The sequence below is a fragment of the Neophocaena asiaeorientalis genome, unplaced genomic scaffold (genome assembly GCF_003031525.2).
Source record: "Neophocaena asiaeorientalis asiaeorientalis breed wild unplaced genomic scaffold, Neophocaena_asiaeorientalis_V1.1 scaffold62, whole genome shotgun sequence".
NCBI classification, from domain to species: Eukaryota; Metazoa; Chordata; class Mammalia; order Artiodactyla; family Phocoenidae; genus Neophocaena; species Neophocaena asiaeorientalis.
Window position 1 is genome coordinate 7,954,230 of NW_020175191.1, and position 27,039 is coordinate 7,981,268.

A 27,039-nucleotide genomic window follows, 5' to 3' on the forward strand; every position below is an offset into this window, starting at 1 on the left:
AAGGCTGTAGCCCTTTCTTTTGCCTTGTCAAGCACAGTCCTCACCAGCTCTCCTCCTTTGCTTTGAAACAAGCTTCCAAGTGGACAGTGGTGCATGGCGGCTTCTCAGGCCACTGTGGGGCTAAAATTTCCTTGTGCAAGAGTCTGTCTGGCGTCTTTGCATGGTTTAGGGCATGTGCTCTGTATCGTGTGACCGGGAAGACTGGAACATGAGAATACTGATCACTGTTACCGATAGACTTGGCACCTCCTATGACCTTGGTGAGATAGTAAGCTGACTGTCGACAATCACTGATTTCCCCCTCTGCCTGTGTGGGGTTGGGGTTGAAGGAGGTGTGAGAGAGGCAGGAAGTCACATTCTTTAAAATACTGACTACAGGGCTTCCCTGGTGGCGCAGTGGTTGAGAGTCCGCCTGCCGACGCAGGGGACGCGGGTTCGTGCCCCAGTCCGGGAAGATCCCACATCCCACATGCTGTGGAGCGGCTGGGCCCGTGAGCCATGGCCGCTGAACCTGCGCGTCCGGAGCCTATGCTCCGAAACGGGAGGGACCACAACAGTGAGAGGCCCGCGTACCTCAAAAAAAAAAAAAAAAATTACTGACTATAGTTTAGATGCTTACGTGTTTCATCTCCCTCTTTAACTTCCTGTGATCCTAATGAATATCTAGTATTTTGCAAACTGGGGAAGGGGAGACCCATGACAGTACTTCTCAAACTTTCCTGCCTCCTAGAATCAGCTGGGATGATTTTAAAACATCCAGTGCCCAAGCTGCACTGCATACCAATTAAGGTAAAATCTCTGGGGGTCCAGGCACCAGTACATGTTTTTACATTGTCTCAGATGATTCCAGTATGTGGCCAAATTTGAGAAACAGTTATAAATGAGGATCGAAATTGGGAACTGCCAATTGCATTAATCCCTCAAAGGGGGTTGGCTTGGTTGGAGGGAACCATGACCTCACTCCTCACTCCTAGTTCTTAGGTGGAGCCACCTGTTTACTCTGCTGCCCATATTGATAATCCCTGGAAGAAAGTAGTCTTCTGAATGTGAATATCCTAAACTACGGCCCTGTTCACCTCTTTCCCTCTCTCCACCAAGTTGGGCTTCTTTTTACACAGAAGCAGAGATAATGGGAAGGCCCATGATTTCATAGGATCTATGAAAGCACCAGCCTATGAAATGAAAGGTCCTCCCTACCCCATGGAAGAGTGTTCATGACTCTTTAGACATGAGTGATGACATATTTCAGTTCCTGGAATCATTGGGTAAGAATGAAATCACCTCTTGCCTCACCTAGAACCTCCCCCAGCCTCAGCAAAGAAGTTCCTCACTCTGGAGTAACTGGGGCCGCCACATCTAGCTGCATTTATACCCCCTTTCTCTTCTGACAACCCCAAAGGAAAACCGAAAACCTGGCAGGTTAGCTTCTGGGTACAGCAAGTACTCATAGGGACACAAATATTCCCATTCACAGGTGTGCTCAATGCTATGGCCCATCACACTCTTAACCTCTGATTTTCCCAGTGAGTTCTACTTCTGGAACTTCCCTGGATTCTGTCATGAGGAATTATCACAGGAGCCAGAATTAGGGCCACTGGACTTCCCTTTTGTGTACACTAGTGACTTTCTGATACGTTATTCATCCCCTACCTCTTGGTGTCTCATGCTAGCAAATACAAGGGGTGAAAAGTTATAGCCTCTAGGATGGGAATCCTCATCTAATTGGAATTTCCCAGCAGACTGGGACCTCTGATAGCCCACGTGTCCCCTTTAGTGTCTGTTCTTAGCAATCACATGCTTCCTTGCCGATCCTTCTGTTCTGATACTGCTTCTCATTCATGTTTCTTTCTGCCCAGGTGTCAGCAACGTTCATCCTGCTTCCCCAGCCACATTGCCAACCAACCATTTAGAAGCCAGCTCTTCCCACTACCTCAGCCCTACCCAGCCCCTCTCTCCTCTGAGGGGCACCATAGAACTGGGCAGAATCCTCGACCCTGGGTACTTGGGCAGCAGAGGCCAGTGGGACATGATGAGGCCTCAGAAAGGAAGCTTATCTGGGGAACCATCTTCAGGCTCCTCCATGTACCAGCTTAACTCCAAACCCACAGGTAAAGCACAAAGCGGATCAGCTCAATTATTTTTCTAAACCATGTAAAACCCCTTACACTTACCAGCTACCATGGTAGCTGTACATATACAACTACAACTCCCTTACACATACCCCTGTATTGGAGGAGGCCCATGGGGCTTGGTTAGCATCAGCTGTCCTGTGTTTGAAGCCAATTTACTCTTTAAACAAAGTCACCTGAGCTCTTGGATGCCCGTGACAGAGACTGGTGATGTTTAGGGATCTTGCTGAGAGGCCACTGGCCAAACCCCACACCCCCCATATGGGCCCCACTAGTGACCAGGATTCTCCATCTCCCACCTCCTCCTGCCCTGCTGGGTGACTACAGGGACTGACCTGCTAGAGGAGCACCTTGGTGAAATCCGGAACCTGCGCCAGCGCCTGGAGGAGTCCATCTGCATTAACGACCGCCTGCGGGAGCAGCTGGAACACAGGCTCAGCTCCACTGCCTGCGGAAGCAGTAGGAGAGGCCCAGGGCTTCCTGTTTCTGGTTGTAATTAGGGAGCTGCTGAAGGTCAACCCCTAGGCAGAGCTTCGCAGATTTCAAAGCACCGAGGTCTGCTTTTCTGTATTTGCTCCTTACACCAGCAAGGCAGGGGGCAAGTACTATGCTCCCGTTGCAGCTGTATCTGAGCTCAGAGAGTAACTTTCCTCGCGGCAGATCTAACCAGGTCTGGTCCCCAGAATCCTCTGACTTCTCTTCCAGCCTAATCTGCTCATATCTGCCTGCTGACTTCTGTGTCCTGGTCCTATAATTGGCAAGGGGTAGAGCCAGGTCTGTAGGGCCTCCTCCAGCCACTTACCGAGGTGGCCTTCCTCCCCCACCACCCCCAGGCTTCTGACACTTGGAGGCCATCCCTTTCACACGCCTTTGTCCTGCCCACAGCTCAGCAGCAGCTATTTAGGGGAAAGGGCCTCCTGAACAGCTGCAGCCAGGGCACGTGATAATACACGCAAAGAACCCACTCAGAGGAGCCACAGGAAAGCCAGGCATTCAGCGCATCAGGCTTTAGGCCCAGGATGCGAGCTCTCTAGGTTTTCTGCTGGGTTGGGATAGTATCTTCGGAGATACAGGATGAGCAGCACAGAGAGCGTCTATTACCCAAATGTGTAACTTGCCTGCTTGCACTTCCTGGGACAGGACCCACCTCTAACTTCTACAGTCCGGGCCTGGAGTCCACACCTCAGCTCTGCAATGAGAACAGAGTCCTTAGGGAAGAAAACCAGAGACTTCAGGCTCAGCTCAGTCATGCTTCCAGAGGTGAGTGTTCAAAAGCCGCAAACTGTGGTTACTCCCTTTCCTCCCTGCCCGTACCAGTCACCAACTGGAGAAGCAAAGTGACAAGCTGGAGAGAACAGAGCTACCCAGACCTACCAACCCCAAACTCCCATAGCTATTCTCAGTCTAGAAAGGGCTACTTCCTGACAATTCCCAACCACGGGCCCTTAGACTCCTAGGCTCCAAGGACAAGGGGCTCTAGGAAATCTACCACCTCTGTGCAACCCTCCTGCAGATATTCAGTCATTAGCTATCAAACTGCATACCTTAGTGCCTGTTCTACCTGCCCACAGTTCACAGTTAGTTTGGACCCAGGACAGGGAGCAACATGAGGCCTATACACTCTCTCAGGTTTCTCCAGACTTGGCAGCTGTTCTGTGTATCCCTCCCATGCTGATCTGCTATCCCCATACCTCCTCACCACCTCCTACTCATACACTCAGGGCTCCTCTTTGGTCACTAGTCCTCATGACTCTGTGTCTGAAGATGCTAGCAAAATGTCCTCCAGAGCTTTCCCAACACTATTCAGTGGGCATCCACGTGTGGGCATCATTTCCTGTGTGGCCTGGTGGGGCAGCTGACCTTAGTGTTAATTGACTAAGTGGAATCAATATACTTTCAATTACAAATTATTTTTATTTACAAATATTTATTGAATAGCCATAACACACAAAGAATAGTGGCTAAGAGGATTAAGCCCAGAATGAAAGAATGCTTGTGGGAAAGGAAAAAGACATCAAGAGATATTTCTAACTTAGCCTCCTCAGAGCAAGAAGATGTGAGAGGAGTGATCCCTGCTTGGGAAGATAACAAAAATTATAAGATAAGGGAGAAGGCAGAGCTACTAAGCTACCATTGCGTGCCTGGAAAGAGCAGAACAGACCTCACAGGTGAGAAGATAGTAAGATTTAAAAGAGCTCAGTCTGCCAGGCCCAGGTGATTCTGCCCCAGCCGACGGACAGCACCGGAGCCTTATTCCCAGAGTCTCTGTCAATAGTCTTTGAGAAATCATGAAGATCAGAGAGATGCTGCAAGACCAGGAAAGAACAGATAGCTCTATTTGCAATATGATGAAAACAATATATACTAAAAACTGTAGACAAGAAATGTTGATGTTGATCCGTGGCAAAATTCAAGAATGGATTACTGCACAGCAGGTATGTGAGGACTTAGAAAACAGCGTCAGGAAGCAGAGTGTTTTCTCTAAAAGCAAGGTGGGACGTATTAACTCAGAGGATCAAAGGACATTGCCGAGAAAGAGGTTCCCACCCCCCTGAGTGTGTGGATATAATAGCATACCCTCACTTTGTCTCTCCTGGTAGCATAAGCTGGCCCTCCTTTTGCTTTAGTTCTGTTTGTCAGGATGGATGTGCTTGGGCTCATCTTGCTGCTGACTTTTGGCCCTACAATATATGTACTCCTGTGTTCTGCCCACCAGAGCACTCCCAGGAAACAGAATGTCTGAGGGAGGCTCTGCTGACCTCTCGATCCCGGCTTCAAGAGCTGGAAGTGGAGCGGGAGCGCCAAAAGGTGGAACGGCAGCAGCTTCTGGAAGACTTGAAGGAGAAGCAGCAGGAGATCTTGCATTTCGAGGAGGAACGACTATCTCTCCAGGAGAAAGACTCCAGGTTGGAGGGAGCCCACTGATAAGGAAGGTGGCCCATTTTCAGATTTAGCAAAAGGGATATTGGCAAGATGGTTAATGGTCTTGCCACTGAGGTTTTTGGAAACCTCACTATCCCCTCCGCTATTCCGGATTTATGGGGAACTTTGAACAGAAGGAAGGACTTCTTTGGGAATGTCTTTTTCACTCCAAAGTTGAGAGAGTAAAACCCTGTTATGGAAGGCTTCAGCATATCAGATTCTGGAGAAAGGATATTCTCGTGCTTCCAGTTAGTTTTAAGATATTAGTCCCACCATAACCTAGGAAGCTTCTACACCAGCCATGATGCTGGTCCCCAGCGTAAACCCTGTAACTGCTTGACACCATGAAAAGAGCAATGTGGGGCAGTAAGAATACCAGGTAGTGTGTCCTAGGTATGGTAGCTAATGGCATGACTCCAAGCACAGTTACTTTACCTTCCAAGCCTCTGTTGCCACATCTGTAAAATAAAAGTGATGGTCTTCATGACCCCTGAGTTGACATCTAGGGCTAGAATTCTATGATGCAGAAGTTGGCTCACAGCCTCTTGCCCTGGTGGGGCCCCACCAGCTCAGCGGACCCTTGCTTCTCCCCTGACAGGCTGCAGCATAAGCTGGCCCTTTTGCAGCATCAGTGTGAAGAGAAACAGCAGCTTTTCCAGTCCCTCCAGTCAGAGCTACAGATCTACGAGACACTTTATGGCAATTCCAAGAAGGGGCTGAAAGGTATGTTTTCCCCTTCTTCCCCACCCTATGAGCTTCTTGCTCTTGCTAAGGGTGCTGGTGAAGTCTTTACCTTGGGAGTTGTGGAGATCTTGGAAACCTATCTTGCTCTGTCTCAGAAAAAAAAACCTCAGTCATTGAGGATCCCAATAAGAAGAGAGGGGAGCTCTCACACACAAAGCCCAGAGGTTGGTGACATGAACAAGATCCAGCCTCGACATCCTTAAAAATAGGCCACATCCTTAAAAATAGGCCACAAGAGTCGAACTATACCCACCTGCATGGTCTGAGACAAGTTAATCAAAGTCCAGATTATACAGTAATTCAAAAAAAAAATACACAGAACTGTCCTGGTGATATCGTCATTTGAAAACGTCTTGAATGTTTTGAATTCTGACCACCCATGCAGCCAATGTTGCAGAAAACCTGCTCTTACCCCAGTGAGAAAATTAAAAGTTTTTTTAAAGAAATTTTTATTCTCGAATTTTTGTCAGAAAAATAATTTGCAGATATATTCTCCAAGTCTTTTTAGTGTCTTTGAAAGACAAAACTTTTAAATTTTGTTGAAGGTCAATTAATCAAATTTTTTGTTTTATTATTTATGCTTTTATGTCCTAGCTAAGAAATCTTTGTCTATCTCAAGATCATAAAGATTTCCTTGTATTTTTCTTCTTGCAGTTTTATAGCTTTTGCTCTTATGTTTAGGACTGCATTTCACTTTGAGTTAATTTTGTATGCGAAGTGAGAAAAAGGTTAAAGTTTTTCCAGCACCATCTGTTACAAAGACTGCCATTTCCCATTGAATTACCTTGACAGCTTTGTTGACAATCAAGTGACCATAACTTCTGTTAATAATATTTTGTAATTTTTAGTATATTCATCTTTCATATTTTAACTTATACATAAATATTTCTCATGTGTGTGGGATAACATTTTTATTTCAATTGCCAAATAATTGTTTTTTTTGCTAAGATATAGAAACACAATTGACTTTTCATCACCATGACTATCTTCTAATTGCTTGGCAATCTATTGAAAAACAATTGCCAAGGCAAAAAAAAAAAAAAATCACTTCTCAATATATGTGTGAGTCTATTTCTGAATTCTCCATTCTGTTCCATTAATCAATATGCCTATTCTTACACCAATACCAAACTGTCTACATTGTTAGAGTTTTATAGTAAATTTTGAAATCAGGTTGGGTAAGTCTTCATACTTTGCTCCCTTTTTATTTTTTTTTCTCTTTTAAAAAATGTTTAAAATTTATTTTTTATATTAGAGTATATTTGGCTTACAATGTTGTGTTAGTTTCAGGTGTACAGAAAAGTGATTTAGTTATACATATATCAATTCTTTTTCAGAATCTTTTCCCATATAGGTTATTACAGAGTGTTGAGTTCCCTGTGCTACACAGTAGGTCCTTGTTGATTATCTATTTTATATTAAAGTGTGTTTATGTTAATCCCAACCTCCTAATTTATCCCTCTCCCTCAACCCTTTCCGCTTTGGTAACCATAACTTTCTAAGTCTGTGAGTCAGTTTGTTTTGTAAATAAGTTCATTTGTATCATTTTTAAAGATTCTACATATAAGTGATATCATATGATACTTGTTTCTCTGTCTGACATACTTCATTTAGTATGATAATCTCTAGGTCCATCCATGTTGCTGCAAATAGCATTATTTCATTCTTTTTTATGGCTGAGTAATATTGCATTGTATATATGTACCATATCCTTTTTTTTCTTTTTACTTTGAGACATTTATTTTTAACATCTTTATTGGAATATAATTGCTTTACAGTGTTGTGTTAGTTTCTGCTGTATAACAAAGTGAATCAGCGATATGTATACATATATCCCATATCCACCCTCTCTTGCATCTCCCACCCACTCTCCCTATCCCACGCTTCTAAGTGGTCACAAAGCACAGAGCTGATCTCCCTGTGGGATGCAGCTGCTTCCCACTAGCTATCTATTTTACATTTGGTAGTGTATATATGTCAGTGCTACTCTCTCACTTCGTCCTAGCTTACCCTTCCCCCTCCAAGGGGTAAGTCCCTCTTGAGCATCCTCAAGTCCATTCTCCACGTCTTTATTCCTGTCCTGCCCCTAGGTTCATCAGAACCTGTTTTTTTTTTTTTTTAGTTTCTTTATTTATGTTTTAGCATATGGAAGTTTCTGCTTTATAACAAAGTGAATCAGCTATACATATACATATATCCCCATATCTCCTCCCTCTTGTGTCTCCCTCTCACCCTCTCCGACCCCTCTAGGTGGTCACAAAGCACAGAGCTGATCTCCCTGTGCTATGTGGCTGCTTCCCACTAGCTATCTATTTTGGTAGTATATATAAGTCCATGCCCCTCTCTCACTTCATCTCACCCTTCCCCGTCCCTGTGTCCCCAGGTCCATTCTCTACATCTGCGTCTTTATTTCTGTCCTGCCCCTAGGTTCTTCATAACCATTTTTTTTCTTTAGATTCCACATAAGTGTGTTAACATATGGTATTTGTTTTTCTCTTCCTGACTTACTTCAATCTGTATGACAGACTCTAGGTCCATCCACCTCACTACAAATAATTCAATTTTGTTTCTTTTTATGGCTGAGTTAATATTCCATTGTATATATGTGCCACTTCTTCTTTATCCATTCATCTGTCAATGGACACTTAGGTTGCTTCCATGTCCTAGCTATTGTAAATAGAGCTTCAATGAACATTGTGGTACACGACTCTTTTTAAATTATGGTTTTCTCAGGGTATATGCACAGAAATGGGATTTCTGGGTCATATGGTAGTTCTATTTTTAGTTTAGGTTTTTTTTTGAATTTTTGTATTTTATTTATTTTTTTATACAGAAGGTTCTTGTTAGTCATCAATTTTATACACATCAGTGTATACATGTCAATCCCAATCACCCAGTTCATCATATTTTTAGTTTTTTAAGGAACCTCCGTGCTGTTCTCCATAGTGGCTATATCAATTTACATTCGCACCAAAGTGCAAGAGGGTTCCCTTTTCTCCACACCCTCTCCAGCATTTATTGTTTGTAGATGTTTTGATGATGGCCATTCTGACCGGTGTGAGGTCATACCTCATTGTAGTTTTGATTTGCATTTCTCTAATGATTGGTGATGTTGAGCATCCTTTCATGTGTTTGTTGGCAATCTGCATATCTTCTTTGGAAAAATGTCTGTTTAGGTCTTTTGCCCATTTTTGGATTGGGTTGTTTGTTTTTTTGACATTGAGCTGCATGAACTGCCTGTATATTTTGGAGATTAATCCTTTGTCAGTTGCTTCATTTGCAAATATTTTCTCCCATTCTGAGGGTTGTCTTTTCATCTTGTTTATGGTTTCCTTTGCTGTGCAAAAGGTTTTATGTTTCATTAGGTCCCATTTGTTTATTTTTGTTTTCATTTCCATTTCTCTAGGAGGTGGGTCAAAAAGGATCTTGCTGTGATTTATGTCAAAGAATGTTCTTCCTTTGTTTTCCTCTAAGACTTTTATAGTGTTTGGCATTACATTTAGGTCTTTGATCCATTTTGAATTTATTTTTGTGTATGGTGTTAGGAAGTGTTCTAATTTCATTCTTTTCAATGTCGCTGTCCAGTTTTCCCAGCACCACTTACTGAAGAGGCTGTGTTTTCTCCGTTGTGTATTTTTGCCTCCTTTAACAAAGTTAAGGTGACTATATGTGCATGGGTTTATCTCTGGACTTTGTATCCTGTTCTGTTGATCTATATTTCTGTTTTTGTGCCAGTACCATACTGTCTTGATTACTGTAGCTTTGTAGTATAGTCTGGAGTCGGGGAGCCTGATTCCTCGTGTTCCATTTTTCTTTCTCCAGTTTTGCTTTGGCTATTTCAGGTCTTTTGTGTTTCCATACAAATTGTGAATTTTTTTGTTCTAGTTCTGTGAAAAATGCCTTGGTAGTTTGATAAGGATTGCATTGAATCTGTAGATTGCTTTGGGTAGTAGAGTCATTTTCACAATGTTGATTCTTCCAATCTAAGAACATGGTATATCTCTCCATCTGTTGGTATCGTCTTTAATTTCTTTCATCAGTTTCTTATAGTTTTCTGTGTACAGACCTTTTGTCTCCTTAGGTAGGTTTATTCCTAGATATTTTATTCTTTTGTTGCAATGGTAAATGGGAGTGTTTCCTTAATTATTCTTTCAGATTTTCATCATTAGTGTACAGGAATGCACGAGATAATTGATGTGATTTCAGTTTTCTTAAATTTACCAAGGCTTGATTTGTGACCCAAGATATGGTCTATCCTGGAGAATATTCCATGAGCACTTGAGAAGAAAGTGTATTCTGTTGTTTTGGGATGGAATGTCCTATAAATATCAATTAAGCCTATCTTGCTTAATGTGTCATTTTTTTAACATCTTTATTGGGGTATAATTGCTTTACAATGGTGTGTTAGTTTCTGCTTTATAACAAAGTGAATCAGTTATACATATGTTCCCTTATCTCTTTAATGTGTCATTTTTGTTTCCTTATTTATTTTCATTTTGGATCATTTCATTTGTTTCATTATTTACTTTCATTTGGATGATCTGTCCATTGGTGAAAGTGGGGTGTAAAAGTCCCCTACTATTATTGTGTTACTGTTGATTTCCCCTTTTATGGCTGTTAGCATTTGGCTTATGTATTGAGGTATTCCTATGTTGTGTGCATAAATATTTATAAGTGTTATATCTTCTTGGATTGATCCCTTGATCATTATGTAGTGTCCTTCTTTGTCTCTTTTAATAGTCTTTATTTTAAAGTCTATTTTTTCTGAAATGATAATTGCTACTCCAGCGCTCTTCTGATTTCCATTTGCATGGAATATCTTTTTCTGTCCCTTCACTTTCAGATTGGATGTGTCCCTAGGTCTGAAGTGGGTCTCTTGTAGACAGTATATATACGAGTCTTGTTTTTGTACCCATTCAGCCAGTATGTGTCTTTTGGTTGGAGCATTTAGTCTATTTACATTTAAGGTAATTATTGATATGTATGTTCATATTACCATTTTATTAATTGTTTTGGGTTTGTTTTTGTAGGACTTTTCCTTCTCTTGTGTTTCCTTCCTAGAGAAGTTGCTTTAGAATTTGTTGTAAAGCTGGTTTGGTGGTGCTGAATTCTCTTAGCTTGTGCTTGTCTGTAAAGGTTTTAATTTCTCCATCAAATCTGGGTAGAGTAATCTTGGTTGTAGGTTTTTCTCTTTCATCATTTTAAATATGTCCTGCCACTCCCTTCTGGCTTGCAGAGTTTCTGCTGAAAGATCAGCTGTTAACCTTATGGGGGTTCCCTTGTTTGTTATTTTTTGCTTTTCCCCTGCTGCTTTTAATATTTTTTCTTTGTATTTAATTTTTGATAGTTTGATTAATACGTGTCTTGGCATGTTTCTCCTTGGATTTATCCTGCCTGGGACTCTCTGCACTCCCTGGACTTGATTGACTACTTCCTTTCCCATGTTATGGAAGTTTTCAGCTATAATCTCTTCTAATATTTTCTCAGACCCTTTCTTTTTCTCTTCTTCTTTGGGACCCCTATAATTTGAATGTTGGTGCATTTAATGTTGTCCCAGAGTCTTTGAGACTGTCCTCAATTTTTTCATTCTTTTTTCTTTATTCTGCTCTGCAGTAGTTATTTCCAGTATTTTATCTTCCAGGTCACTTATCCATTCTTCTGCCTCAGTTATTCTGCTATTTATTCCTTCTAGAGAACTTTTAATTTCATTTATTGTGTTGTTCATCATTGTTTGTTTGCTCTTTAGTTCTCCTCGGTCCTTGTTAAACATTTCTTGTATTTTCTCCATTCTGTTTCCAAGATTTTGGATCATCTTTACTATCATTACTCTGAATTCTTTTTCAGGTAGACTGCCTATTTCCTCTACATTTGTTTGGTATGGTGGGTTTTTACATTGTTCCTTCACCTGCTGCATATTTCTCTGTCTTCTCATTTTGTTTAACTTTCTGTGTTTGGGGTCTCCTTTTCTCAGGCTGCATGTTCGTAGTTCCCACTGTTTTTGGTGTCTGCCCCCAGTGGGTCAGGTTGGTTCAGTGGCTTGTGTAGGCTTCCTGATGGAGGGGACTGGTGCCTGTGTTCTGGTGGGTGGGGCTGGATCTTGTCTTTCTGGTGGGCAGGGCCACGTCTGGTGGTGTGTTTTGTGTTGTCTGAGAACTTACTATGATTTTAGGCAGCCTCTCTGTTAATGGATGGGTTTGTGTTCCTGTCTTGCTAGTTGTTTGCCATGGGATGTCCAGCATTGGAGCCTGCTGGCTGTTAGGTGGAGCTGGGTCTTAGTGTTGAGATGGAGATTTCTAGGAGACCTCTTGCCAATTGATATTACATGGGGCCAGGAGGTCTCTGGTGGGCCAATGTCCTGAACTCGGCTCTACCACCTCAGAGGCTCAGGCCTGACACCAGGCCAGAGCACCAAGACCCTGCCAGCCACACAGCTCAGAAGATAAGGGAGAAGAAAAGAAAGAATAATAAAAAATTATTAAGGTAAAAAAATTAAAAAGTAATAATAATTTAAAAAAGAAGAGAGCAACCAAACCAATAAACAAATCCACCAATGATAACAAGCGCTAAACACTATACTAAGATAAACATAAAAACCAGAAACAAGTCAGTTGCAGGCAGTAAACCCCAAGTCTACAGTTGCTCCCAAAGTCTACCTCTTCAATTTTGGGATGATTCATTGTCTATTCAGGTATTCCACAGATGCAGGGTACATCAAGTTGATTGTGGGGATTTAATCTGCTGCTCCTGAGGCTGGTGGAGAGATTTCCCTTTCTCTGTTCACACAGCTCCTGGGGTTCAGCTTTGGTTTTGGCCCCATGTCTGTGTGTAGGTCACCCTCAGGCATCTGTTCCTGCCCAGACAGGACAGGGTTAAAGCAGTGGCTGATTAGGGGGCTCTGCTCACTCAGGCCAGGGGGAGGGAGTGGTACGGTAGTCATAATTGGAATGCGGGGTAAGCCTGCAGTGGCAGAGGCCGGCATGATGTTGCAGCAGCCTGAGGCACACCATGTGTTCTCCCGGGAAAGTTGTCCATGGATCATGGGACCCTGGCAGTGGCAAGCAGAACAGGCTCCTGGGGGGAGGTGTGGATAGTGACTTGTCCTTGCACACAGGATTATCAGTGGCTGCAGCAGCAGTGTTAGAGTTTCATGCCTGTCTCTGGTGTCCAAGCTGATAGCCATGGCTTGCGCCCGTCTCTGGAGCTTGTTTAGGCAGTGCTCTGCCTTCTGTGGGCAAACAGGGAAGGAATCCCCTCTCCTTGGACACTCTGAAACAATGGTCTCTTGCCTCTTAGGGAGGTCCAGAGTTTTTCCCGGACTCCCTCCCTGCTAGCTTTGGTGCACTAGCCCTGTTAAGACTGTGTTCACACAGCCAACCTCAGTCCTCTCCCTGGGGTCTGACCTCTGAAACCCAGGCCTCAGCTCCCAGCCCCCACCTGCCCCGGAGGGTGAGCAGACAGGCCTCTCAGGCTGGTGAGTCCTGGTCAGCACCGATCCTCTGTGTTGGAATCTCTCCACTTTGCCCTCTGCACCCCTGTTGCTGCGCTCTCCTCTGTGGCTCCAAAGCTTTCCCTACTCCCACCCCACTCTCCACCAGTGAAGTGTCTTCCTAGTGTGTGGAAACTTTTCCTCCTTCACAGTTCCCTCCCAGAGGTGCAGGTCCATTCTTTTTAAATTAATTATTTATTTACTTTTGGCTGTGCTGGGTCTTCACTGCTGCATGTGGGCTCTCTCTAGTTGCGGCAAGTGGGGGCCACTTCTCCCTGCGGTGCGCGGGCCTCTCATTGAGGTGGCCTCTCCTGCTGTGGAGCATAGGCTCTAGGCATGCAGGCCTCAGCAGCTGCAGCACTTAGGCTCAGTAACTGTGGCTCACAGGCTCCAGAGCGCAGGCTCAGCAGTTGTGGCACACGGGCTTAGTTGTTCCGCAGCATGTGGGATCCTCCCGGACCAGGGATCGAACCTGCGTCCCCTGCATCAGCAGGCAGACTCCCAACCACTGCGCCACAAGGAAAGCCCCATAACTCTTTTTGAATAATGGTTTTCTCAGGGTATATGCTCAGGAGTGGGATTGGTGGATTATATGGTAGCTCTGTTTTTAGTTTTTTAAGGAACCTCCATACTGTTCTCCATAGTGGCTGTACCAATTTACATTACCATCAACAGTGCAGGAGGGTTCCCTTTTCTCCACACCATCTCCAGCATTTATTGTTTGTAGATTTTTTGATGATAGACATTCTGACCAGTGTGAGGGGATACCTCATTGTAGTTTGGACTTGTATTTTTCTAATAATTAGCAATGTTGAGCATCTTTTCATGTGCTCTTTGGCCATCTGTATGTCTTCTTTGGAGAAATGTCTATTTAGATCTTTTGCCCATTTTTTGCTTGGGTGGTTTTGTTTTTTGATATTGATTTGTATCAGCTGTTCATATATTTTGGAGATTAATCCCTTGTCAGTCACAGTGATTGCAAATATTTTTTCCCATTCTGTGGGGTGTCTTTTCATTTTGTTTATGGTCTCCTTTGCTGTGCAAAAGCTTTTAAGTTTAATTAGGTCAAATATCTTTATTTTGGGTTTTATTTCATTAGTCTAGGAGGTGGATCCAAAAGGATATTGCTGCGATTTATGTCAAAGAGTGTTCTGCCTATGTTTTCCTCTAAGAGTTTTATAGTATCTGGTCTTACATTTAGATCTTCAATCCATTTTGAGTTTATTTTTGTGTATGGTGTTAGGGAATGTTCTAATTTCATTCATTTACATGTAACTGTCCAGTTTTCCTAGCACCACTTATTGAAGAAACTACCTTTTATCCATGTGTAGGCTTGCCTCCTTTGTTGTTAATTGACAATAGGTGCATAGGTTTATATCTGGGATTTCTATCCTGTTCCATTGATCTATAAGTCTGTGTTTCTGCCAGTACCATACTGTTTTGATTACTGTAGCTTTGTATTGTAGTCTCAAGTCAGGGAGCCTGATCCCTCCAGCTTTGTTTTTCTTTCTCAAGATTGCTTTGGCTATTTGGGGTGTTTTGTGTTTTCATACAAATTTTAAGACTTTTTGTTCTAGATCTGCAAAAAATTCCATTGGTAATTTGATAGGGATTGCACCGAATCTGTAGATTGCCTTGGGTAGTGTAGTCATTTTGACAATATTTATTCTGCCAATCCAAGAACATGGTGTATCTTTTGATCTGTTTGTGTCATCTTTGATTTCTTTCATCAGCATCATAGATTTCAGAGTACAGGTCTTTTGCCTACTTAGGTAGGTTTATACCTAGGTATTTTATTCTTCTTGATGTGATGGTAAATGGGATTGTTGCCTTAATTTCTCTTTCTGATCTTTTGTTGTTAGTGTATAGAAATGCAAGAGATTTCTGTGTATTAATTTTGTATCCTGCAACTTTACCAAATACATTGAGGAGTTTTCTGGTAGCATCTTTAGGATTTTTCTATGTGTAGAATCATGTCATCTGCAAAAAGTGACAGTTTTACTTTTTCTTTTCCAATTTGGCTTCCTTTTATTTCTTTTTTCTCTCTGATTGCCATGGCTAGGACTTCCAAAACTATGTTGACTAAAAGTGGCAAGAGCGGACATCCTTGTCTTGCTCCTGATTTTAGAGGAAATCGTTTCAGCTTCACACCATTGAGTATAATGTTAGCTGTGGGTTTGTCATATATGGCCTTTGTTATGTTGAGGTAAGTTCCCTCTGTGCCCACTTTCTGGAGAGTTTTTATCATAAATGGGTGTTGGATTTTGTCAAAAGCCTTTTCTGCCTCTATTGAGATATGGTTTTTATTCTTCAATTTGTTAATGTGGTTTATCACACCAATTGATTCATGGATATTGAAATATCCTTGCAGCCGTTGGTTAAATCCCACTTGATTGTGGTGTATGATCCTTTTAATGTTTTGTTGGATTAGGTTTGCTAGTATTTTTTTTTTGAGGATTTTTGTGTCTATGTTCATCAGTGATATTGGCCTGTAATTTTTTTTGTGTGTGTGGTATCTTTGTCTGGTTTTGGTATCAGGGTGGTGGTGGCCTCATAGAATGAGTTTGGGAGTGTTCCTTCCTCTGCAATATTTTGCAATAGTTTCAGAAGGATAGGTGTTAACTCTTCTCTAAAGATTTGATAGAATTTGCCTCTGAAGCCATCTGGCCCTGGACTTTCGTTTGTTGGAAGTGTTTTAATCAGTTTCAATTTCAGTAATTGTGATTGGTCTATTCATATTTTCTATTTCTTTCTGGTTCAGTTTTGAGAGATTGTACCTTTCTAAGAATTTGTCCATTTCTTCTAGGTTGTCCATTTTATTGGCATGTAGTTGCTTGTAGTAGTCTCTTATGATCCTTTATATATCTGTGGTGTCCATTGTAACTTCTTCTTTTTCATTTCTAATTTTATTGATTTGAGCCTTCTCCCTTTTCTTCTTGGTGAGTCTGGCTAAAGGTTTATCAATATTGTTTATCTTTTCAAACAACCAGCTTTTGGTTTAATTGGTCTTTTCTATTGTTTTCTTTGTCTCTATTTCATTTATTTCTGCTCTGATATTTATGATTTTTTTCCTTCTGCTATCTTTGGGTTTTGTTTGATCTTCTTTCTCTCGTTGCTTTAGGTGTAAGGTTAGGTCATTTATTTGATATTTTTCTTGTTTCCTGAGGTAAGATTGTACCACTGTAAACTTCCCTCTTAGAACTGCTTTTGCTGCATCCCACAGGTTTTCAATCATCATGTTTTCATTTTGTTTCTAGGTATTTTTTTTTAACTTCCTCTTTGATTTCTCCAATGATCCACTGGTTGTTTAGAAGCATATTGTTTTGCCTCCATATGTTTGTGTTTTTTTAGTTTATTTTTTTCTTGTAGTTGATTTCTAATATCATAGTGTTGTGATTGGAAAAGATGCTTGATATGATTTCAATTTTCTTAAATTTATCAAGGCATGCTTTCTGGCTCAGCATATGGTCAATCCTGGAGAATGTTGTTTGTGCAATTGAGAAGAATGTGTATTCTGCTGCTTTTAGATGGAATGCTCTATAAATATCAATTCCATTTGGTCTAATGTGTCATTGAAGGCCTATGTTTCCTTATTGATTTTCTGTCTGGATGATCTGTCCATTGATGTAAGTGGGGTGTTAAAGTCCCCCACTATTGTGTTACTGTTAATTTTTCCTTTTATGGCTGCTAGCATTTGCCTTATATATTGAGGTGCTCCTATGTAGGGTGCACATATATGTACAATTGTTATATCTTCTTGGATTGATCTTTTGGTCATTATTCAGTGTCCTTCTTTTAGTCTTTGTTTTAAAGTCTATTTTGTCTGATATGAATATTGCTACTCCAGCTTCCTTTTGATTCCATTTGCATGGAATATCTTTTTCCATCCCCTCATTTTTAGTCAGTATATGTCCCTAGATCTGAAGTGGGCCTCTTGTAGACAGCATATATATGGGTCTTGTTTTTGTATCCATTCAGCCAGTCTATGTCTTTTAGTTGGAGTATTTAATCCATTTACATTTAAGGTAATTACTGATATGTATGTTCTTATTGCAGTTTTGTTAATTGTTTTGGATTTGTTTTTGCAGGTCTTTTTTCATCCCTTCCTCTTTTGTTCCCATCTCTTGTGATTTGATGATTATCTTTAGTGTTGTGTTTGGATTGATTTTTTTTGTGTGTGTGTGCATGTATCAATTGTAGATTTTTGGTTTGCGGTTACCATGAGATTTTGAGATAGCAATCTATATATATACACAAGATTTTTTTTAAGTTTTAAGTTGCTAGTCTCTTACTTTCAAATGCATTTCCAATACCCTGCATCTGTACTCTCCTCTTCTCACAATTGCTGGTTTTGATATCACATTAGAGTATGGATGATTTCCTACCTTTACAGTATGTTTGCCTTACCAGTGAGCTTTCCCATTCATAATTTTCTTGTTTCTCATTGTGGCCTTTTCTTTTTGGCCTAGAGAAATTCCTTTAGCATTTGTTGTAAAGCTGGTTTGGTGGTGCTAAATTCTCTTAGCTTTTGCTTGTCTGTAAAGCTTTTGATTTCTCCATCAAATCTGAATGAGAGCCTTGCTGGGTAGAGTATTCTTGGTTGTATGTTTTCCCCTTTCATCATTTTAAATATATTGTGCCACTCCATTCTGGCCTGCAGAGTTTCTGCTCAAAAATCAGCTGATAACCTTATGGTGATTCTCTTGTATGTTATTTGTTGCTCTTCCCTTGTTGCTTTTAATATTTTTTCTTTGTCTTTAATTTTTGTCAGTTTGATTAATATGTGTCTCGGCATGTTCCTCCTTGGGTTTATCCTCTATGGGACTCTCTGCTCTTCCTGGACTTGACTGACTGTTATGATTTCTAATATCATAGTGTTGTGATTGGAAAAGATGCTTGATATGATTTCAATTTTCTTAAATTTATCAAGGCATGCTTTCTGGCTCAGCATATGGTCAATCCTGGAGAATGTTGTTTGTGCAATTGAGAAGAATGTGTATTCTGCTGCTTTTAGATGGAATGCTCTATAAATATCAATTCCATTTGGTCTAATGTGTCATTGAAGGCCTATGTTTCCTTATTGATTTTCTGTCTGGATGATCTGTCCATTGATGTAAGTGGGGTGTTAAAGTCCCCCACTATTGTGTTACTGTTAATTTTTCCTTTTATGGCTGCTAGCATTTGCCTTATATATTGAGGTGCTCCTATGTAGGGTGCACATATATGTACAATTGTTATATCTTCTTGGATTGATCTTTTGGTCATTATTCAGTGTCCTTCTTTTAGTCTTTGTTTTAAAGTCTATTTTGTCTGATATGAATATTGCTACTCCAGCTTCCTTTTGATTCCATTTGCATGGAATATCTTTTTCCATCCCCTCATTTTTAGTCAGTATATGTCCCTAGATCTGAAGTGGGCCTCTTGTAGACAGCATATATATGGGTCTTGTTTTTGTATCCATTCAGCCAGTCTATGTCTTTTAGTTGGAGTATTTAATCCATTTACATTTAAGGTAATTACTGATATGTATGTTCTTATTGCAGTTTTGTTAATTGTTTTGGATTTGTTTTTGCAGGTCTTTTTTCATCCCTTCCTCTTTTGTTCCCATCTCTTGTGATTTGATGATTATCTTTAGTGTTGTGTTTGGATTGATTTTTTTTGTGTGTGTGTGCATGTATCAATTGTAGATTTTTGGTTTGCGGTTACCATGAGATTTTGAGATAGCAATCTATATATATACACAAGATTTTTTTTAAGTTTTAAGTTGCTAGTCTCTTACTTTCAAATGCATTTCCAATACCCTGCATCTGTACTCTCCTCTTCTCACAATTGCTGGTTTTGATATCACATTAGAGTATGGATGATTTCCTACCTTTACAGTATGTTTGCCTTACCAGTGAGCTTTCCCATTCATAATTTTCTTGTTTCTCATTGTGGCCTTTTCTTTTTGGCCTAGAGAAATTCCTTTAGCATTTGTTGTAAAGCTGGTTTGGTGGTGCTAAATTCTCTTAGCTTTTGCTTGTCTGTAAAGCTTTTGATTTCTCCATCAAATCTGAATGAGAGCCTTGCTGGGTAGAGTATTCTTGGTTGTATGTTTTCCCCTTTCATCATTTTAAATATATTGTGCCACTCCATTCTGGCCTGCAGAGTTTCTGCTCAAAAATCAGCTGATAACCTTATGGTGATTCTCTTGTATGTTATTTGTTGCTCTTCCCTTGTTGCTTTTAATATTTTTTCTTTGTCTTTAATTTTTGTCAGTTTGATTAATATGTGTCTCGGCATGTTCCTCCTTGGGTTTATCCTCTATGGGACTCTCTGCTCTTCCTGGACTTGACTGACTGTTTTCTTTCCCATATTAGGGAATTTTCAGCTATTATCTCTTCAAGTATTTTCTCAGGCCCTTTCTCTCTCTTTTCCTTCTGGGACCCCTATAATGTGAATGTTGGTGCATTTAATGTTGTCCCAGAGGTCTCTTAAAGTGTCCTCATTTCTTTTCATTCATTTTTCTTTATCCTGTTCCAAAGCAGTGATTTCCACCATTCTGTTCTTCTGCTTCATTTATTCTGCTATTGATTCCTTCTAGTGTATTTTTCATTTCAGTTATTGTATTGTTCAACTCTGTTTGTTCTTTAGTTCTTCTAGGTCTTTGTTAAATATTTCTGTCTTCTCAATCTGTGCCTGCATTCTTTTCCTGTGATTTTGAATCAGCTTTACTTCATTACTCTGAATTCTTTTTCAGGTAGATTGCCTGTCTCCACTTCACTTAGTTGTTCCTCTGGGGCTTTATCTTGTTCCGTCGTGTGGGACATATTTCTCTGCTTTCTCATTTTGTCTAACTTTCTGTGTTTGTCATCTCCTTTCCACAGGCTGCAGGATTGTAGTTCTTCTTTCTTCTGATGTCTGCCCCCTTATGGGTGGAGTTGAGTCTTGTCTGTCTGGTGGGCAGGGCCAAGTCATGGGGTATGTTTAGAGGCAGCAGTGGACTCTGGACGACTTTATGCAGCCTGTCTGCTGATGGGTGGTGCTGTGTTCCCACCCTGTTGGTTCTTTGGCCTGAGGCATCCCAGCATTGGAGCCTGCAGGCTGTTGGGCGGGGCCAGGTCTCAGTGCCAAAATGGCGACCTCTAGGAGAGCTCATGCTGTTGAATATTCCCTGGGGCCTCCACCACCAGTGTTCTTGTCCCCACTGTGAGCCACAGCTGACTCCTGCCTCCTCAGGAGACCCTCCAAGACCTGCAGGTAGGTCTGGCCCAGGCTCCTATGCAGTCATTGCTTTGCCCTGGGTCCCAGTGCTCATGAAACCATTTTGCACTCTCTAAGACTGGATTCTCTGTTTCTCACAGTCCTGTGGAGATCCTACACTCAAGCCCCGCTGGTCTTCAAAACCAAATGCTCTGGTAGCTCATCCTCCCTATTACAGTACCCCAGGCTGGGGAGCCTGACATGGGGCTCAGAACTCTCACTCCTGTGGGAGGACCTCTGCAATATAATTATTTTCCAGTCTGTAGAAGTGGGTATGAGATTTGATTATATCATGAAAGCACCCCTCCTACCATCTTGTTGTGGCTTCTTCTTTGTCTTTGGATGCAGAATATCTTTTTGGTAGGTTCCAATGTTTTTTGTTGATGGTTGTTCAGCAGTTAGTTGTGATTTTGGTGTTTTCATGAGAGGAGGTGAGCTCAGGTCCTTCTACTCTGCCATCTTGTCCTGCACTCCTCTCCATTTATCCCATTTAGTGAGAATATTCATATAGCTCATTGCAAAAATATTAATGTGTTTGGTTAAGGCCTGTGGCCCTGATGCAACTGGGTGCATGTATTATATGGTATATGCATCCTATAGCCTTGCTAAAAACCAAAACAAGTTCTATCTTTTTAACTACATTTGGCTTCAACATTTTTAGATGAGCAACTGTGGTCTTGTAGAATATTTCTTAGATCTCTTCTTCCCCCAGTACATAGAAACAGGCTATGAGTGGTGAGTGGAGGTAAAAAAAACTAGAAGAAATTGAGAAGTCCAGTTAGTTATGATCCCTGGTCTGTGGTACCCCACTCCCATTCTTACATGCTGCCCAAAGCCCTGATGCCTTCCTCCTCCTCTCCCTTTGATTCCTGAATGTGGAGTTCATCACATCTCCTTCTCCCTCAGCCCCTCCCCTTCCCTAGTTCAGTATTGATCTCCTGCCCTGGAAGACCCTGCTGTCTAGCCTGCAGGACTGATGTTAATAAGGTGAAATAATAGGCTTAACTTATCTGCCAATCAAATGCCCTCTAGATGGAGGAGGGTCATTTGAGCCTCCAAGGAAACTCCATGCTGGAGTGTATGCCATCTCAGTGTGCACCAGGCCCTGCATAGGAAAAGTGACATATCCATCACAGGTGTGTTCCTGGGACCCTGAAATTACAGTGGGGTCCTTGGCAGAAAGGAATGTCAGAGGAGTGTTCTGACAAATGCTTGGAAATACCTGGTTCAGTGCCACCAGACCCTCCATCCTCTCTCTACTTTCAGCTTACACCTGGGATGCCTGTCACCAAGTACCTTTGAGCAGTGACTTGAGCCACCTGGTGGCAGAGATCCGAGCTTTGAGAGGGCAGCTGGAGCACAGCATTCAGGTGAACAACTGTCTGCGACTACAGCTCGAGCAGCAGTTGGATGGTGGTGCCAGCGAAACCAGCCTCAGCCCCTCCTCTGTTAACCAGAAATTCCCCACCAACACTGACCCTGGAAACAAGCAGCTGCTCTTCCAAGGTAGGAAGGAAAAGGGAATCAGGAAGCCCTCAGCCAGTGGGGAGGTCCCCAAGATGTCTACGGTGGAAGGGACAATCTCGCCTCTTCCACGCTCCTTAAGGTCAGGGTGAAATCGAAGATGCTTCAATACAGTGCCTTGAGAGCATGGGATTTAGGGTCAGATCTGGCTCCAGATTCTGAGTTTGACACTTACATGTTGTTTGCCTTGTGATTAAACTCCTCAGGTATTTAAGCCTTAGTTTCCTCATTTTTAACATGAGGATAATAATAATATACACTGTGCATAGTTATATGGAGCATTAAGTGAAATAATTTACCAGTGCCTGATGCAATAAGTGCTCAACAATTAACAGCTGCATGTATTAATGCCTATTCTTTATATTTGCAGAGGGCTTTAAAATCTACCACATTTTCAAATAAATTTTCAAATAATTTCATCAGAGCTAGGGTAGATTTTACTATCTCTGTATTTTACATGAGAAAACGTAGGCACTGAGACAATTAACGGACATGCTAAGGTTTACAGGAGTTAAGAGGCCAATCGAAGATCCGAAGCAGAAGTTTTGATCTGCTCTCTGTGTTCCTCCCACCTCACTATGCTCTGTCTCGGTGTTGCTTCTCTTTCCTCTCATGCTTTCCCCTCTCAGAGCCTCCCCACAGCACCAGCCAGGACTCATCTGAACTGGCTCAGTCACTCCTCCTCATCATCATACAGCACAGAGGCCTGAGGTGGAAAGCAGGTTCTAAGCCACATTTGCCTGAGCAGGGTCATTTCTGTCTCTTCGTGATATTTTCCAATACCTCCCCTGGAGGATTGCTGCCTGGTCTCCAATAGGGCATCTCAAACTCACCAAGGCTTATGTCTCCTATTCTTCTTATACTACTACATGCTTTCTAGTATGTCTCTTTCTTATACTACTACATATTTTCCAGCACTGCCTCATCAGAATGGTGATTAGAGTGCTGAGTTTAATCGCCCATAAATCCATTCGTTCTTTGATCAAATATTTTTAACATATATACTACATATATTTATATGTATTTATATTTAGTTAGAAAGCATTGTATTAGACACACTGCATACAATATTATATTCAAATCAGGGGTTAGAAAAATATATCTAATAATTTTTCAAACTAGAAGTTGCTTTCTCATGGAACAGCGTTCAATTACAGGAACATCTTGCTCCAAGTTAAGTGGTTTGTTTTCCACTGGTTTTGACTGTGGTACACGGGTGATGATTATGTAAGAGGAGAGTCATGTTGCCTTAGATCTCCAGTAGTGAAGATAGGCTATGCATGTGTTTCAGGAGCAGTATATTCCAGGGTTCCTAAAGTTGTGGTTATCTTTACTCCCTAGACTCAGTTGCCTCCCCTCCAGTTCGGGATGTGGGCATGAATTCTCCAATTCTGGTCTTCCCCAGCTCTTCTCCCACTGCTCATGGCTCAGAGACCACAACCTTCAATAGGACAAATGGTAAATAGGGCAAATACAGGACTCAGGGTCTAATGATGGAAAATGACTAAAGCAAGTAACCTTTGGTTCTCTATATGCACATTATCTGAATTTAGAGATTTTTCTCTGCATGTCCCATGGCCTTTAGCCCTACTCATTCCACCTCCTGTGGCTGCCTTTTTTGTCATTATTCTTCCTCCTGTGGTTTTCCTATTGCTCTGGTATTTCTTCATTGCACTATAATCTCTTCCTTCTTGAAAGTGCTCTCTGTATCCAGCTTAATTTCCTTGTCTGTGTCTTCTCAACCCCCAAATTTAAAATTTTTTTAAATTTGTCCTGAATATTTCATTTGTCAATAAGGATAAAATTTGCCTCCTGGCAATTTTATCATTATGAGATGATGTAAGAAAGATTATAAAAATATAGAACCCAGAATATCTATGGACTTCACACTTGTACTTTCCAAGACTGTCATTCTTGTTTCTGGCCTCTTTCACTATTTGATGTCCATTTTGGATTGAACTGAGGATGATTATGTATAACAGTGGATTCTGTGTTATTGTGGCTTTATTCTTCAGAGCTGGGTTTGGATGCTTCTCCAGTAATGAAGAACCCTCCCAAGCTGGAGGGTGATGCTACTGATGGCTCCTTTGCCAATAAGCATGGCCGCCATGTCATTGGCCACATTGATGACTACAGTGCCCTAAGACAGCAGATTGGGGAGGGCAGACTGCTGGTCAAGAAGATAGCGTCGCTCATGAGATCAACCTGCAACTTCCCTGGCCTTGAAGCTCCAGGCACAGAGGTAATCACGTTTTAGCTTTTAGGTGCACCTTTTCCTTAGGCCCTTTCTTCTTCTGATTTTAGCTTCTTCTCCCTCTATTTATTTTTCCTGCTCCACATCTCCCATCAGCTGAGGATACATCTTCCATTTATATCCAGCTAGGCCTTTTATCTTCATCTGCTAATTTCACTACAAGCTCTGCTCTGTTCCAGATGTAGCTGACTTGCTATTTCCCCTCAGAACCACAGAAAAGCATGTGCAGCATTGCCGTCCGCATCAGTAGAGCACGTTAAGCGTCAACATACACACAATGCTGTACTGAGTACCCTTTGGTAGCTTATTATCTGCTAAAGTCATGCTAGCATATGACCATCTGTGGGCAGAATAAAATCACTTAATCAATTGGCTGGAAAATGAGAATCTGCGTCCATATGGGCCAAATATGTGGAAGGGGTGAGGAGGGTGGCAGCCATGGAATTTCTCTGCTCACACTGAGCAAGGCAGGAGAGCAAGCAGCAAGGCTTCTCAGAGCCCTTCCCCAGGGAGAGATCCAGGTACTAGCTGCTGGGCTGTCTGAGATACTGGAGATGCACAGGCATGCAGGGACAGCCCTGCCCTCAGGGGCCCCCACGATAGAGAGGGATGCCCACACCTGTGTAAATAAATATAACCAGGGGCTCCAGGCACAAGGTTACAAGGGCTCTGGGTGTGAGGGCATGAACCCAGAATCAGCTGTTATCCCAGGCAAGGAAAGTAACAGGTTCATGGGGGGGGTGCCAACAGGGGATATGTAAGTTCTTGGGGGAGAACATGCCAGGTAAAGGGAGCGGCATCTCAGTCCTTCGAGCTACAAGTCGTGCAGTCCATTTGAAGCACAAGGTGTGATTTACGGAAGGACAAGGGGGGCCAGTGCAAAAATAGGGACCTTAGACTCTGGAGCATGAAGCAGGACTAGAAGCTAAAGAATCTGGAGCATGAAGCAGGACTAGAAGCTAAAGAATGTGGGGAAAGCTGGAATCAAATGAATTCTTGCAAATGGAGAGGTTCCTGCTGAGGTCAGAGAACCTTGGCTTCCAGGTTAGAAAAGGATTTCACAGGTTTAAGCAAGCCCGTGTCTACGCCTCACCCACAAAGGAAGCTGAGGCCAATGCTCAGCAAAAAAAAAAAGTGATCTCTCAGCCCCGGGGATGCCCATGGCTACCTCCCCCTTTTCCCAGGTGATGGGCAGTGAAGGCATCCATGAGCTCAGGAACAGCGCCAACGCCCTTCACCACCGACTGGAGGAGGCGGCCTCCCTCCTCACCATGTTCTGGCGAGCAGCCTTGCCAAGTTCCCACGGCCCTGCGCTGGACAGCAAAGCGGTAAGAAGCCAGCATCCCCTACTGGTTCTGCCCCCAAATATCCTTCTGCCTCCTTGGTCAGCAGATCCTGAAGGTCAAGAGCCGAATGGGCAGCTGGGACAAAGGGGACCTGAGGGGGCGTCCCTGGAGGGAGACCTCTCCTCCGCAGTGGCTGCTTTCAGTGCAGCTCTGACTCTACCCCCAGCCCTGACCCCCAGGATAAGTAATCAAAGAGCAGAAGGAAAGGACATGGAGGAGGCAGAGACACGAGAGCCCTGGTAACCCCTAAATGTTCCGTTTCTTTAACTTTCTGAAGTTTGGCTGCGCTGAAGTTCAGGATCATGTTAAAACATCAACATCTCCTTTCCCTTCCTAGCCCACCCCCACCTCCAGGTCCACATAGGCAGGATCACAGAATGTCACCAGGAGTCACCCAGCCTCTTGTAGCCACCCCCTGGAATCCCAGAAAATCACTTACATCTGCGTCACAGGGTCAGGCCTGGGGAGAGTCAGCCTCCCCGTGGTGCTCTCAGATCTCAGACTGCTTTCTGGTTGGTGACCTTGGATAGGCAGGTTTCAGGATCCCACCCAGGGGTTCCAACTCCAGACTAAGATCACTGACACTTTAGGGGCCCCAATTATGTTAATTCCAAGGAGGGAGCATTTTGCCATCTTGTGGTTGGCAGATATATTTACAAACTTACTGTCTCAGGCCAGCCCCGTCTCCCCAGGCGTGATATCCAGGCGTAATATTCCCAACGACCAAGTCTTACTTGTGATGCCCAAGTGATATAACTATGTCAGCATGAAATCTGAGCTCTTGTTCACAGCTGAGAGTTTCAGTGTGGCCTGGAGTCAGGTCCTCTGCAGCAACAGGAGTGTAGCCTGTGCTAATCTGCACGGGGGCTTCCAGGTCCTCAGTGTTCCCACCTCATGGCCCACCCTGAGCCACCACCTGCTGGAGGGATTGAGAGGCTTTAATGAGGGAAATCTGCTCCAAAAATACTTGAGAAGATTGTAGAATCCTATTTGGAATTGTAAAGAGCCACCAAACACAGGGTGCTTTAGGCCTTCTGACCGTTGACAGAGAGCCTGTTTTTCTTCCCAGGGAGAGTCCATGAAAAGGGAGCTTCTGGAACTGAGAACCAAACTATCCAAACAGGAGAGTCTCCTTAAGAGCACAGCTGAGCATCTGAAGACCGCCAACCAGCAGAAGGAGAGCATGGAACAGTTTATCTTCAGCCAGTGTGGGTGCCCCCAGCCAGGGAATGGGACAGGAAATGGGGGTCCTTCCAGGTCCGCCACCTGTGCTGTGAATGGACAGAGACCAGAGAGGTTAGGGGATGGGGGAGACTGATGTGACGTCTCTAAACCTCCTGTGCCATCAGTAATCGTGGAGGCAGAGGAGGGGACACGGAGTGGGGGGCAGCA

The 27,039-nt window shown here is 42.6% G+C and overlaps 1 protein-coding gene across 1 annotated transcript in view; it reads left to right on the forward strand.

Moving 5' to 3' along the window:
• PDE4DIP (phosphodiesterase 4D interacting protein) overlaps positions 1–27,039 on the forward strand; it is a 217,252-nt gene that overhangs the window by 187,467 nt on the left and 2,746 nt on the right. Inside the window, exons 35-44 of the mRNA XM_024764823.1 lie at positions 1,857–2,108; positions 2,457–2,588; positions 3,270–3,389; positions 4,846–5,035; positions 5,650–5,774; positions 21,790–22,029; positions 23,389–23,505; positions 24,063–24,289; positions 25,486–25,629; positions 26,717–26,855. Of these exons, the coding sequence (XP_024620591.1) occupies positions 1,857–2,108; positions 2,457–2,588; positions 3,270–3,389; positions 4,846–5,035; positions 5,650–5,774; positions 21,790–22,029; positions 23,389–23,505; positions 24,063–24,289; positions 25,486–25,629; positions 26,717–26,855 (1,686 nt within the window). The remainder of the gene's footprint in view (positions 1–1,856; positions 2,109–2,456; positions 2,589–3,269; positions 3,390–4,845; positions 5,036–5,649; positions 5,775–21,789; positions 22,030–23,388; positions 23,506–24,062; positions 24,290–25,485; positions 25,630–26,716; positions 26,856–27,039) is intronic.